Source organism: Elephantulus edwardii, unplaced genomic scaffold (genome assembly GCF_000299155.1).
Source record: "Elephantulus edwardii isolate Elephantulus edwardi_28Jun2011 unplaced genomic scaffold, EleEdw1.0 scaffold00032, whole genome shotgun sequence".
Lineage (NCBI taxonomy): Eukaryota > Metazoa > Chordata > Mammalia > Macroscelidea > Macroscelididae > Elephantulus > Elephantulus edwardii.
The window spans coordinates 11,970,394-11,984,938 of NW_006399782.1; the positions used below are offsets into that span (position 1 = coordinate 11,970,394).

General features: G+C 37.8%; 1 protein-coding gene across 2 annotated transcripts in view; it reads left to right on the forward strand.

Annotated features, from left to right (window-relative positions):
* Positions 1–14,545, forward strand: part of GSK3B (glycogen synthase kinase 3 beta) — a 275,384-nt gene that overhangs the window by 219,044 nt on the left and 41,795 nt on the right. For both annotated transcript variants that reach the window (XM_006884256.1, XM_006884255.1), the window contains exon 8: positions 3,588–3,683. In XM_006884256.1, coding sequence (XP_006884318.1) covers positions 3,588–3,683 — 96 coding nt within the window. The remainder of the gene's footprint in view (positions 1–3,587; positions 3,684–14,545) is intronic.

The following is a 14,545-nucleotide window of genomic DNA, read 5'->3' on the forward strand; positions in this document are numbered from 1 at the left end:
AACTCTAGCTCAGGAAGTAACATTCCCTCTGTAGAGGGGGCCCCTTGCTGTCTCCTGTCTTGCAGGGAACAGCTCATTTTCTAGGATGTGCCACAAGAGAAATCCTAACTTATATATCTGTAATTCCTTCAATTCCTGAACAAGGGTTTTCATATAATATAAAATTTATATAAAAGTAAAAAAAGAAAAGTGCAAACAAAGTCCTCCTTGGAGGCAAGGATGGTAAAGCTTTGTATAACATACTTGAGGTATGTTGTTAGGAGAGGCTATTCCTTGAAAAGGGACATGATACTTGGAAAAGTGGAGGGTCAGCAAAGTAGAGGAAGACCCTTGGTAAGGTGGATTATGACACAGTGATGGCAGCAATAGGTTTGACTGCCAGAGATAGTGAAGATGGCAGAGGATGGCATAGGATAGGAACAGGGTTCAGGTCAGTTGTTCATAGAATTGCTGTGAGTGGTACTCCACACAGTGGTACTTAACAGCAACAGAGGAAATGGAAAAGTTGTAAATAACACAGGGCAGGAAGACCCAGGATGAGATGGATTGTCTCAGTGACTGGAGAAGTGGGATTAGGTATGTTGGAGATGATGAGATTGACACAGGATAGGGCACGTTTCAGAGCTAACGTACAAGGGTCACTATGAGTCACAGGTGATTCGATAGCACATTACAACACCACAAATTAAAACAGAAAATTTGAGCTCATTTTAAAAAGGGAGGAGGGGGACCGAATGCGTCATAAAAATACTCCTAATAACAAAGTCCTGCCCAGCACAGATGGCTTGACTGGAGAAATCTACCAAACATTCAGAGAAGAGCTTACATTCATCCTACTCAAATGGTTTCAGAATGTAGAAAAAGAATACTCCTCAATTCTATGAAGCCAGTATACCCATTTTATCTAAAGACAAAACTTTAAAAAAAAAATATTTATAGCCAAATATTATGCATGAATATAAAAGCAAAAATTCTGGCCCAAAATCCTAGCCAAGAGAATTCATCAGCAAAAGTAATAAAAAAATGTTAGCCATAATTTATTGTGATCCATGCAGTAAAATGCCTTTGTATATTCAATACAACACAGATTGACATCCTTCTGGTGTACTCTGTTTTCAGTCAAGATTCATCTGACATCAGCATTGATAACCCTCATGCCATAGCCTCTTTGAAATCCAGCTTGAATTTCTGGCACTTCTGTGTCAAATGTACTGTTTATAGCCATTTTTGTGTAATCTTCAGCAAGTTGGACAAAAGACTTAAGTATGACAGAAGAAGAATCAATGCCATCTAATTGTGGTATTGGAGAAGAGTAATAAAAATCCCATGGCCAGCCCAAAGAATAAACAAATAGGTCTTAGGAAAAGTGCAACTAGAGTGCTTACTGGTGGCCAGGATGATGAAACTTTGCTTCACATACTTTGGGGGTGTTGGTTGCAGGGAGTAGTCTTGGGAAAATTGCATCATGCTTAGAAAGGGGAAATGTTGGCGAAAGAGAGGAAGGCACTCAGAGGTGGATTGACAAAGTGACAGTAGCAGTGGGCTCAGATATATCAGAGATGGTGACCATGGCTGTATAAGGAGCAGATACAATGCGGAGGTGGCCGAGTTGAATTTATAACTGCTAAATGTAGTGGAACTATTGCCATCAATAATAACTTTTGTTGTTGTTATTTGCCATTGAATCACTTGCATCTCATAACCACCCTATGTACAATAGCTCGGAACCCTGCCCTATCCTGAGCCAATCTCACTCCTCCATCACACCTTTATTATCCCAGTTATTGTATCGGTCCATCTTGTCGAGGGTCTTCCTCTCCTCCATTGTCCTTCCACCTTTGCAAGCATGATGCCCTTCTTCAAGGACTCGCCCCTCCAGGCAGCATGCCCAGACAGAGCTTCAAAATCCTTACTTTGGTTTCACTCTCTCCAGGACAGACCTGTTTATTCTCATGACAGTCCATGGTGTGTTCAGTACTTTTCTCCAGGTCTACAACTCAAAGGTATTGATTCTTCTTTTATCATCCATGGTCATTATGAGGCAGAGAAAGTAATTGTAAAGGCCATGGCCTAGATCAGGCACTGCTTAGTCTCTAGACTGACTTTGGTTGGTGGTCTTCAGCACTCTGGAGAGGTCCCTGACAGCAAATTTCCTAAGGCAGTTTATTTTTTTATTTCCTGATTACTGGTGTCAAGAGTGTTGATTGTGGAACCAGGCGAACGGAAATTATTAACAGTCTCAGTCTCTTCTCCATCATGGTACTGCCCAATGGTGAGAATCTTTGTTTTCTTGATTGTGAGCTTCAATCCATAGTAATATTCATAGTACCAGACTAATAGCTAAATGATCAGACATGCCACCCCTCAATGCTCCTGCTCCTATTTCTGTGAATCATTGTGTCCAGTGTTCATTCCAAATTATCTCACAGACCTTATGCACAGTTGTAGGGTTTATTAGAGAAAGAAGTTGGAGGGTGGGGGAAACAAATGATATCACATAGTGAAAGTCCAGGTTTAGTGAACAGCATCCCTAAGACAGACTAACAGCAAGACACAATTCCTCAGTTAAGTTCAGACAGCTTCTCAGTCAAAAAGTGAATCTAGATTCAGTTGAACATCACATAAAAATCTGTGGTTTCCTCAGTCGTCCAGCAAGCTTTGTCTCATATGAGCCATAAGTCAGCTTTTCATTCAGTCTTCCAGAAGCAAAACCTTTAACTTTGGCTCCATCTCCAGGGTTCTGTCAGGCTATACTTTGCCACAGTCTCTTCACAGTGTGTAAAGTACTCTCTCTTCTATTAATCCTACAGCTGTTGTTGATTTGCAGGACCATGCCCTAAAAAAGGGTCTAATAGTATGGATTGTTGTTGTTGTTATGTGCCGTCGAGTTGTTTGCGACTCATAGCGACCCTATGCACAACAGCCCTAAACCCTGCTCTATCCTGCGCCAAACGCACTGCCTCTGACACACCCATCCCGATTACCCCAGTCACCGAATCAATCCATCTCATAGAGGGTCTTCCCCTCCTGCGCCATCCCTCCACCCTCCCAAGCATGATGTCCCTCTCCAAGGACCTGTCCCTCCTGGCAACATGTCCAGAGTATGTCAGACGAAGCCCCAGAATCCTTACCTCCAAGGAGTAGCTTGGTTTAATCCTCTCTAGGATGAATCTGTTTGTTTTCCTGGCAGTCCATGGTACATTCAGTACTCTTCTCCAGCACCACAGCTCAAAGGCATCAACTCTCCTTCTGTATGGAGAGAAAGTATGGATAGAAAGGCCATTTTCAAAGTTCTAGCTCCACATGGCGCACAATAGGACAGGGTTCTAATTTGTTGTTTATACGTTCACTGAGTCACTATAATTTGTAGTCAACTTGATGGCACATAACAACAACTGAGTAGTATTTTGTTGTAGATACCTCACAGTTTTGTTTATGTATTTACCAGTTAATGGACATGTATAATGTATTTATAAAACGTTGAAATGTTGCTGTCATTTAAACCATTGTCTGTAAATTATGTAACCATAAAGACTAGTTTTATAAAAATCTGGAAAAATGTGACAATGCTTTCTTTTGTTATCTAGGTCCTGGGAACACCAACAAGGGAGCAAATTAGAGAAATGAATCCAAATTACACAGAATTCAAATTCCCTCAAATTAAGGCACATCCTTGGACAAAGGTGAGTCAAAATAAATTTGTCTTTCTTTTCTTTTGAGTATATTAACCAATAGTTGTTGGAATTTGCATCTCTCATTGCTCTTAAATTGTTTTGAGTCTAGATAGCACCTGAGTACAAAGTACAGTATAGTTGTGTATGTAAAGGTAGTTGAGCTATTGTACTTCAGCAATTTGATTGTCCCTGTTGATTTCTTGTTTACATTTTCTAGCTGGCTTTTTAGTTATTAGGCTAAGGCATATCATTAGGCTATAAAGAGGGGCAAGATTTTATAGATAAATTTTGGAAATGTATAGAATAAAAACTTTTGTTAATAAAATTAGTTCAGCTTAATCTAATATTAGGCATTTTATTAAAGCATATCTTTTTTATTCTTTAACTCTTAGAATATAGACCTTTTATAGTTTTGTGTTTTCCTTTTCTTGCTTTCCTTGCCATTAGTCCTTTGAGAGAAGTAAAAGTCAAATGTGGTCTTGTCAGGAATATACATTGAAAACCATTGTTATTTTAACAGGATATCACTAGTATTGGAAGAGCTTAATTACAATACCATGATGGCACCAAATCTAAAGAGCACAAGCACTAATGTAACAGGAGACTTTTACTTATGTATTTATTTGCTTTGATACTTAATTGAAATTCTTTTTAGTTAAAGAAGATATGATAGGGTTTATAAGTGAATCTAACCACTTCATTTTGCAGGTTTAGAAACGTGGGCCACAGATACTAAGGGAGTTATAGAAGATTGTATAGGTGGCTTGTGATAAAGTGGTTATTAAACATTTAGCATTTCTTTTGTTTTTCGATACCTTTCCTTTCACCCCAACTTCATGCTCCTCCCTCACACTCCCAGTTTGACAAACTCAGCATCTCATGACTATTTTGGGGGGAGGAGACATTGGAAATGATCAGCTTTTTAGTATGTACTTCATTTGGAGATTTTCTATATGTAAATAATTTAAGGTTGTGGATGAAAGAGAGTTCTAAGTGGTGTAATTGATTAGCATATTAGTGACTGAAAGATTAAATGTTGCATCACTCAGAAACATGTCAGAAGAAAGTTCAGAAAATCTACTTTTGGAAAATCAACCATTGAAAGCCCTGTGGAGCACAGTCGTACTCTTAATTCCCAGATATACATGGGGTCACCATAAGTCAGAATCCATTTGATGGCAGCTAGTTTCAATAGGTAAAACAGTGTTACGATTCCATTTACTTTCAAATTTTCACTGTCTCACTGCCAGTGTTTATGACAGAGGATGATATTCTTGTTACTAATTAATCCTCTTACTGGCCTTACGTTTAGAATAAAAGGTCTCGTTGTTGTTATGTGTCATCAAGTCATAGTGATTCTGTGTACAATAGCTCTCAACCCAACTCTATCCTGAGCCAGTCTCATTGTTTCTGACATACCTGCTCCTAGTACCCCAGTCACTATGTCAGTACATCTCATCCAGGGTCTTCCTCTTCTGCTTTGTCCCTCCACTCTTCCAAGCATGATGTCCTTCTCCAAAGAATGGTACTTTCTGGCAATGTGGCCAAAATCCTTGCTTCCAGAGAGGAACTTTGTTTCACCCTCTCTAGGACAGACTTGTTTGTTTTCTTGACAGTCTCCATGGTATGTTCAGTACTCTTCCTGAGTACCACAACTCAAAGCATCAGTTCATCTTTTGTCAGGTATCCTTATTCATTGTCCAGCTCTGATGCATAGCCAATAATTGTGAAGACCATAGTTTGGATTAGGCTCACTTTAGTCTCTAAACTGACAGCTTTGTACTTCAGCACTCTGGAGAGGTCCCTGACAACCGACTTTCCTAATCCAGTTTGTCTTTTGATTTCCTGGCTGCTGATTTCAAGAGTATTGATTGTGGATCTAAGCAAGCTGAAATTATTAACAATCTTAATCCCTTCTCCATCTGTCATGGTACTGCCAGTTTGCCCAGTGTTGAGAATCTGTTGTAATGATGTTGCTGTTCAATCCATATTGAAGACTTCAGTCCTTGACCCTGTGCAGCAGATGCTTCAGGTTCTCCTCAGTTTGGGCAAGCAAGGTTGCATAATGCAAGTTGATGAGTCTTCCTATTCTGATGCCACATTCCTCCTCATAAAGTCCAGGCTCCTGAGTAATAGATTGAAAAGGTATGGAGACAGGACACATCTGTGACACCCTTTCCTAATTTGGAACTATGCAGTATTTCCTTACTACCTCCTGGTCCAAGTATAAGTTTCGCATGAACACAATCAAATGTTCTGTAATTCCCATTCTTCACAATTTGTAGCCACACTTTGCTGTGATCCACAAAGTCAAAATGCCTTTGCATAATTAATGAAACACAGATAGTCATTCCTCTGATACTACTTTCAGCCAAGATCCATCTGATATTGACAGTGATATTCCTGGTGCCACAGCCTTTTCCAAACCCAGCTTGTGTTTCTGGTAGTTCTCTGTTGATGTATTGTTCCATTTGTTTTTGCATAATTTTTAAGATTTTGCTTGTGTGTGATATTAGTGATACTGCTCAATAATTTCTGCATGGTCAGATCACTCACTTTTGAAATGGGAATAAATAAGGATCTCTTCCAGGCAGCTGGCCAGGTAGCTGTCCTCCATATTTCTTGGCATAACTTAGCACATCCAGGACAGCATCCATTTACTGAAATACATTAATTAGTGTTTCATCAATTCTTGGGATCTCTCTTCCCAATTTCTTCAACGCAGCTTGAACTTCCTCCTTCATCATAATTGCCTCTTGGTCGTATATTGTTTGATTAAATTCTTCTTTGTCAGCTAATTGTTTTTGGTGCAATGTCTGTTAGGCATTCTAACTCCTTACTATTAAGGCATCAGAACTCCATGGAATCTTGGGTGACCTATTTGGATTTAGTGGCTCAGTTACAATTTGTTTTCATTAAATTCAAAGTCACTTAGCTTTATATACTATATTAGACTAATAAGTTCCAATAAATTTAAATTACATGAAAATATTTTTAATATATGATTTGCAGTGTACTATTTTTTCAACCAATTTTATTATAAAAATAAGCAGAAGTATGTGTTTAAGGATATCTCAGAAACTGGGATTGCTGTTGAATTCTTGTAACTGTATGTCAACTGTGCTTTATAGAGCTTTCAGTGGTGTTTTCTTTCAGAAATAAATCACTAGATCTTTCTTTTGTGGCATACTTGATCCTCTGACGTTTTGATTAGTATCTAAGTACATAAATGGACCTCCTAAGGTTCTCATATACAGAAAAATACTACAAATACTAGTAGTAGTTTATTTAGATGAGGTGTGTGAATGATTTATTTTGTTGTTCTGTTTTTTTGGGGTTTTTTTCTTCAATAACCTTTTATTTTAAGGGAAAGGAAAATTTGGGGAGGATTCTAGGCATTCAGTACATACTAACTATCTTTTGTATTTCGCTTATCACAAATATATAGAAATTGAGGTCATGAAATCCTATTTAATAATCCATATCCTCATTTTAAAACTTTTTTTTGTTTTTTTTTTAAAATGTGCTCCCAATATGTGTTTGTCATGTAATGTTTACCCCCTTGGATTGTATCTAATGCACACATTAACCAGAATTAAATGTGAGGAATGGTTGATTACAGTGAAAATGCAGCCAAGAGAATAACTATCATGAATTCCTATGTGTTATTCTTCCCTTTACCCTTTGAGATTTCCCTATCTTGCATTATTACCTTCTAAATGTTAGTGATTTATAGAATTTATGTAAAGCGCTTTCATTTGTTTTATTTCTATTTCTAAACAATGTGTAGAATAGCTCCTCAATTCTTAAGCTGTTTTGTTTGTGGAAACTTTTGTATAGTGTACATGGACTTACTTGATTTTCATTTATATTAATTTCTCATTAGTGTGCACAACTGGGGTGGTGATAAGTTGTAAACACAAAAGTAAATTCAGCCATCGAAGTCTCATTGCAAAAAAAAAAAAAAAGAAGTCTCATTGCACATCTTACCATCTAGATTAATCCAGAATATGCTTATTTTTCTTTTTTCTTTTTAAATTATATATATTTACTTGAAAAATCATAGATATTCAAAGATCAAAGGGAAACATATATAACACTTAAAATATGACTATTTATAGCTTAACCACAGTTTTTTCAGACAGTCCTTCTCATACATACGATTCTTAATGTTACACAGAATATGCTTATTAATTTTAGTGGTTATTATAAAAATGCAAAATTAAAAATTCCTAGAAGACACCCATCTGAGAAATATTCTCATGTTAAACTATCATAAGAATAATTTTATATATATATATATGGTTGTTGGGTCCATTAAATTGATTTCAACTCACAGCAACCCATGTGACAGAATAAAACTGCTCCAAGTTCTCTGAGAAGGAATTGCTTCTTGCCCTTGGAATATAGATGAACAGGCATATTGAGATAGAGCAGCCTTGTTCTGTCAATTATTATTATTATTATTTTCTGTTAGCCTCCCATTTTTTATCCCATTTAATCAAACATCAGGCATATGGAGAGTGGTTTCTTGGCTACAGTGTAGTACAGCAGTATGCCTAGAGTTTAGTACTGGAGTTACGAAGAACAGAAATAATGATCAAGGGAGAAAATGTCTCCCATAAGATCACTTGAGGGAGCTCTGGTGGCTGAGTAACAAGGAGTTGCTCTGTTGACCAGATTCAAGCAGTTGGGATCTTCCAGCTAGTGGCTCCTCAGGAGAGGCATATGAGCAGTCTCCTCCCGTGCAATGTGCAGCTTCTGGAATCCCACTGAAGGGTCAGCTGACAGTACCTAAAAACAGATCACTGAGGTGAGAGAATACAAATCTGTAGGACAGATAGTAAAAGAACAGAAAGATAAAGATGATCTGAGTGTGGAAAATAAAAGGAATATTGTGGATTAAAAAATTTAGTAAGTTGCCCTTGACTATTCTATCTAAAGCAGCCAAATTCACTGATTAAGCATGTATATTTTAGTTAGCAAATCTTGCTCACTTACTGCTGTTGAGTAGGAACCCATTTAAAGCTGATCCTCCTTTGGATTGCCAAGGTTATAAATCCAGTAGGAAAAGATTGCCCATCTTTCTCCTTTGGTGCATTCAAATCAGCTGAGAGTATGTGACACCAGGGGTATCATTTTTATTATTCATTGGATCCTCACTGAAAGCAGATAATACCTGAAGACTGTCTATTTGTGTTTTATTATACAAAGGCATTTGACTGTGTAGATCATAACAAATTATGCCTAACATTGAGAAGAATGGAAATCCAAGTACACTAATTGTACTAATATGAAATCTATACCTAGACCAAGACGCTGTCATCCAGACTGAGCCAGGGAACACTGCATGGTTTCAAATCAGGAAAAATATGTGTAAGAGTTGTATCTTTTCTCTACATTTGTTCAGTGTGTATACTGAGCAGAATGTTCATAGTGCCAGACTCTGTGCAAATGAATGTAGCATCAGGACTGGAGAAAGACCAATCTACAACCTGCATTATGCAGATGATATAACTTTGCTTGCTGAAAGTGAGGAAGATATGAAATGCTTGATGCAGGAGACAACCACTGTAACCATTGGTATGGGATTACATCTCATTACATCTCAACATCAAGAAAACAAAGAGCCTCATCACTGGACCAGTAGTCAACATTATGAAAGATGGAGAAAGGATTGACGATGTTAATGATTTCATCTTCCTTGGATCAACAGTCACCATACTTGGTACCAGCGGTCAAGAAATCAGGAGACGTATTGCTTTGGGCAGGTATGCTGTCAGGACCTTTTAAAAATGCTGAAGAGCAGTGATGTCAGTTTGAAGACTGAGGTATTCAGGCCAGGTCTTCTCAGTCACCTGTTACTCATAAGAGAGCTGGACAGTAATAAGGATGACAAAGAATTGATGCTTTTGAGTTGTTCTGGAGAAGAGTACTGAATATCCCATTGGCTATCAAAAGAACAAATAGATATATTTTAGAGAAAGTGCAACCAGAGTGCTTCTTGGAGGCAAGGGTGGTAAAGGTGCTTCGTTCTTACGTTGCACAAGTAGTTAGACGAAGCTGTTCCTGGAAAGTTGGAAGGTCATCGAAGGAAAAGAGGACCCACATGAGATGGATTGACATGGTGACTTCAGCAATGGGCTTGAGTGTGTTTGAGGTAATGAGGATGGCACAAGATAGGAGAAGGTTCAGGTTGGCTAGTTTCAGAGTCACTATCAGTCACACTCAACTTGAGGACACCAAACAACAGCAACAGTTTTTGTTTAACATCACAGCTCCATGTAAACTATGTTAATGTTTGAAAGAGGAGTTTATTTTTTGTGAAGCCAGATAGTGGGGAATATAGACCTCTGCAATGATGAATAAAAACTAGTTAAAAAAAAAACAAACAAAAGAAGTGATGGAAAAGTCAACAGTAAATGAAGATTTCTGGATGAAGAGGAAATTTCTATTTAATAAGTGAAAGTTTGATGTGAAAGTGACAAGCTTTGAGGTGTGAAGAGAGAAATCTCTTTTAAGCTCTGTTCCTCCTCTTTGTGCCTCAGGGTTTTTGGGGTTTGTTTTTTGGTTTGTTATGTGTTTTTTTTTTTTTTTTTTAAGTTTTGTAAGATACCTGGAAATTATCTGCTGTAGTTCTTTTGAAAATATTGTTAAGTTATATGTTTAAAAGATTGTTTTCTTTTAGCTCTGAATATATAGGAAGTTGCTACTACCGAGGTAATTCTCTGATCTTTTCTCTTCATCCCCACTGACCTAACCGTAGGTGAGGTCGTTGTTAGGTATCTGTATGAATTCTGAAAACAACCTCCTACCTCCTAACAATTTCCCTCCTTCAGCTTCATGCCCTTTGACCCGTCCTTCCATTGTCAAAGTTAACTTTCTTAATTCTGTGACTTTATGGAAGTTTGACAACATGATCCTGTAACCTAGATAATCATTCTTGATTGCATGATTCCTTCATTCTTAGATGTGCTCTGATAATAAATGACACACTCTATTTCTAATACTCTATACCATTCTTTTCCAGAAAAAGAACAAAAAAAGCAAGAGATTTCATTCTTAGCCTGATACCTTCCCTAAAGCATCTAGTGGCTTGACGCTATGCTTTTTTTCCAAATTCCCCAGCTTCTTCTAACCTTAAATGCATAAATTAGGCATAGAATTAAAATTTTTTACTGTTTACTTAGGGTAGATTATTAGATAGTTGAAGATTTGTTTCCCCCTCAACTTTTGAATACTTGAAACTGTCAGCCTATTGTAGGGGGAGAGGGGATGTTCTAGAAATATATGTTAGCCAATCCTAGTAATAAATATTACAGAGTTTTAAAAAAAAAATTTTACAGAAGTCAAGTCAGTAGTAGTAGTAGTTGTTATTGTTGTTAGGCACCATCAAGTTACGTGGTTTGAATTCACCAGCTGCTCTATAGGGCATAAAGATGGGCAGTCTCTTTCTGTATGATTTGTTACTAGGTTGTATACAACCTATATAGTTGAATACAACTCTTAGCGACCCTCTGAACAAATATCTGAACCCTGTCCCATCTTATGCTGTCCTCATAATCTCTTGACACACTCAAGTCCGTAGCTGCAGTCACTCTGTCAGTCCCTGTGGTTGAGGGTCTTCCTCTCTTTTACCTTCCCTCCACCTTTCCAAGTATGAGATCAAGGAAAATGCTCCTCCTAGCAACATGCCCAAAGCATGTGAGATGAAGCTTTATCATCTTTGCCTCCAAGGAGAACCCTGGTTTGTTCTTTTGACAGTCCTTGAGATAGTCGGTGCTCTTCTCCAGCAACACAAAGGCATTAGTTCCTCTTTGGTCATCCTGTTCATTGTCTAGCTCTCAGATGCATAGCAAATGACTGAAAAGACCATGGCCTGAATCAGGCACACATTAGTCCTCAAAATTACATCATTGCACCTCAATGATTTTCAGAAGTCCCTAATCACAGAGTTTACCAGTGAGATTTCCTGATCACCTGACAGTTGGTGCCAAGTGTATTGATGGTGGATCCAAGTACGATAAAGTCGTTGACACTTTTAATCTTTTCTCTGTCTATAATGATGTTGCTTGCCTGTTGGTCCAGTAGCAAGGACTGATTAGGTAAATTGGGTAGCATATTTCTATACATTCTTCAAGTCATGAGCACCATTTCTGATATAAGTGTTAATGAAAGAAAGTAGATTAGATCATTTCAAAGCCCTTGATCTTGTACAGTTGAATTAGAGTATTTCATTTGTTAGCTGCATGGGGCATATAGAGTTTTTGTGGATGAGTGGCAAGGAGCTACATTGCCAAATGAAGGGCACATGGTTCTATTCCATCAGCCTCTTTATGGGAGAAAAATAATAAAATCAACCAATATATACTTAATTTCTTAGAATACTGTTCACATACTTCAAAAATGAATATTATTTTCTCTGCTAGCTCTAACCAGTATCCACAAAACTGAGTTTTAAATTTTTGAACAATCTAGAAAGCATTAAAAGAAGATGGAATATACAGTCACAGTACCAAAATAATTTGACCAACACTGAAATATTAGTTCAAGCTGCACTGAAGGCACTCACAAATTAGAAAAGCCCAGGTTTTGATGGGATACCAGTTGGTATCTGTTTCAAATAACAAATACAGCCGTAAATACTCTTCCCATTCTGTGCCAGGAAATTTACCTAATTGTCTGGAAGAGATCCATATTTGGCCACATTCCCAAGAAAGAATATTCCAATGGAATATGGAAATTAGCGAACAATATCATTAATATTTTTGCAAGCAAAATATTGCTGAAGAGCATCCAAAAATGGCTATAACAATACTTTTTTAGAGAACTGCCAGATGTTTAGGTTGAGCTTAGAAGTTTCTGTGACACCAGGCATATCATTGCTGGGTCAGATGGCCAAAAGCAGAGAATACCTGAAGAATATCTGTTTCTACTTTATTGAATATACAAAAGCATTTGACCATATGAATCATAACAAATTATGTCTAACATTGAGAAGACTGGGAATCCTATAACAATAGTTCTCATGTGAAACCAATACTTAGATCAAGAGGCTGTTTTTGTGAACAGAGCAAGGGTTTAAAAATGGAAAGGTGTTGATCAGGATTGGATCTTTTCTCCATTCCCATACATTTTGTATGCTGAGCAAATCATTTGAGAAGCTCTACTCTGAAGAAGAATGTGGCATTAGTATCGGAGGAAGATTCATCAACAACTTTGAATTATTCAAGTAACTCAGCTTATCTTGCTGAAAGTGAAGAGGACCAGAAACGCTTGCTACAGAAGATCAAAGATTACAGCCTTCAATATGGACTGCATCTCAATGTTAAGACAAAATTCTCAGCAAGGGACATATAGGCAATAGTATTATAAATGGAGAAAAGATTGAAGCTGTCAAATGGTTTCCTCTTTCTTAGATCCACAGTTAATATACTTGGTACCAGTAGTAAGGAGAGGTATTGCATTAGGAAAGTCTGCAATCAGGAACCTCTTTAAATTACTGAAAAGCAATAATGTCAGTTTAAGGACTAATCTGTATTTCATTCAAGCTGTGGTCTTTCCAGTCACTTGCTAATACATCTGAGAGCTGAACCGTAAATAAGAATGACAGATGAAGAATTGATGCCTTTGAGTTTTGGTGTTGGACATGAGGACTGACTGTCTTCAGGATTACCAAAAGAACAGATATGTCTTGGATAAAGTATAGCCAGTGTGCTTCTTTTGAAGGTAATGATGGCAAAAATTTCCTGTCCCAAAGGGTTAACAGTCTTAGAAAGTTGCAGAGGATCAAGGAAAGAGTGGGAGACCCTCAGCCAGATGAATTGACATTGTAAATGCTACAGATGGACTTAAGTATGTCTGAAGTAGTGAGGATGATACAATGTAGAACAAGGTTCAGATATTTTCTTCATAGAGTTGTGATGTGTCTTAATCAACTCGACAGCATGTAACAGCAGCAAAGTAATTTCAGCTTTGAAAGGAATCAGTAAGATTGAAAAAATTATCTTATTCTCTATACTTAAAACCATAAGACAACAAAAACCTCCTTACAGTACTTTTTCATCATCTCTTGGTGTTTTGATGGAAGATTTTTCACAATTTGCTTTATCTACCTGTTTTCAGCTATGTGGCTTAGCAGGTTACCTACCAAAAAAAAGTCACCTAGAAGAACCTAAAGGAAACACAATAAAAATTATTGTCAAACATTTCTAACTCTTTAAAGGTTCTATTTTTTTTTTTTACCACCTATGTGATGGTATGCATAGGAATCAGATCGATTACATCTGAGGGGAAAAAACCCGCTGGACGGGGAGCTCTGGTGGCCTAGTGAGAAGGAGCTGCAACTACAATCCCAGAGGCACACGGTTCGAATCCACCAGATGCTCTGCCGGGAAAAGGAGGAATAATCTCCTCCTGTACCAGTCAGAGCTGATTTGACGGTACACTCACACAAAAATAAAAAAAAACCACGCTGGAGCATCTCAGTATCAGCTGTGAAAACAAGGCCAGGAGCTGATTGTGAAACAGACCACCAGCTACTCATATGCAAGTTCATGCTGAAGCTGAGGAAAATTAAACCGAATCCACGGGAACCAAAATAGGACTTTGAGTTCATCCCACCAGAATTTCAGTACCATCTTAGGAACAGGTGTGAGGCCTTGAACACCAGTGAGCGAAGGCCTAATGAGTTGTAGGAGGATGTCAAATGTATCATTGAGGAAGAGTGCAAACGGTCATTACAAAGACAGAAGAGGAAAAAAAGACGAAAGTGGATGTCAGAAGAAACTCTGAAGAGCAGAGCGCAGAGGAGCCAAACAAAGCACAAGGAAGAATTCAAGATACTAAAGAGCTGAACAGAAGATTCCAAA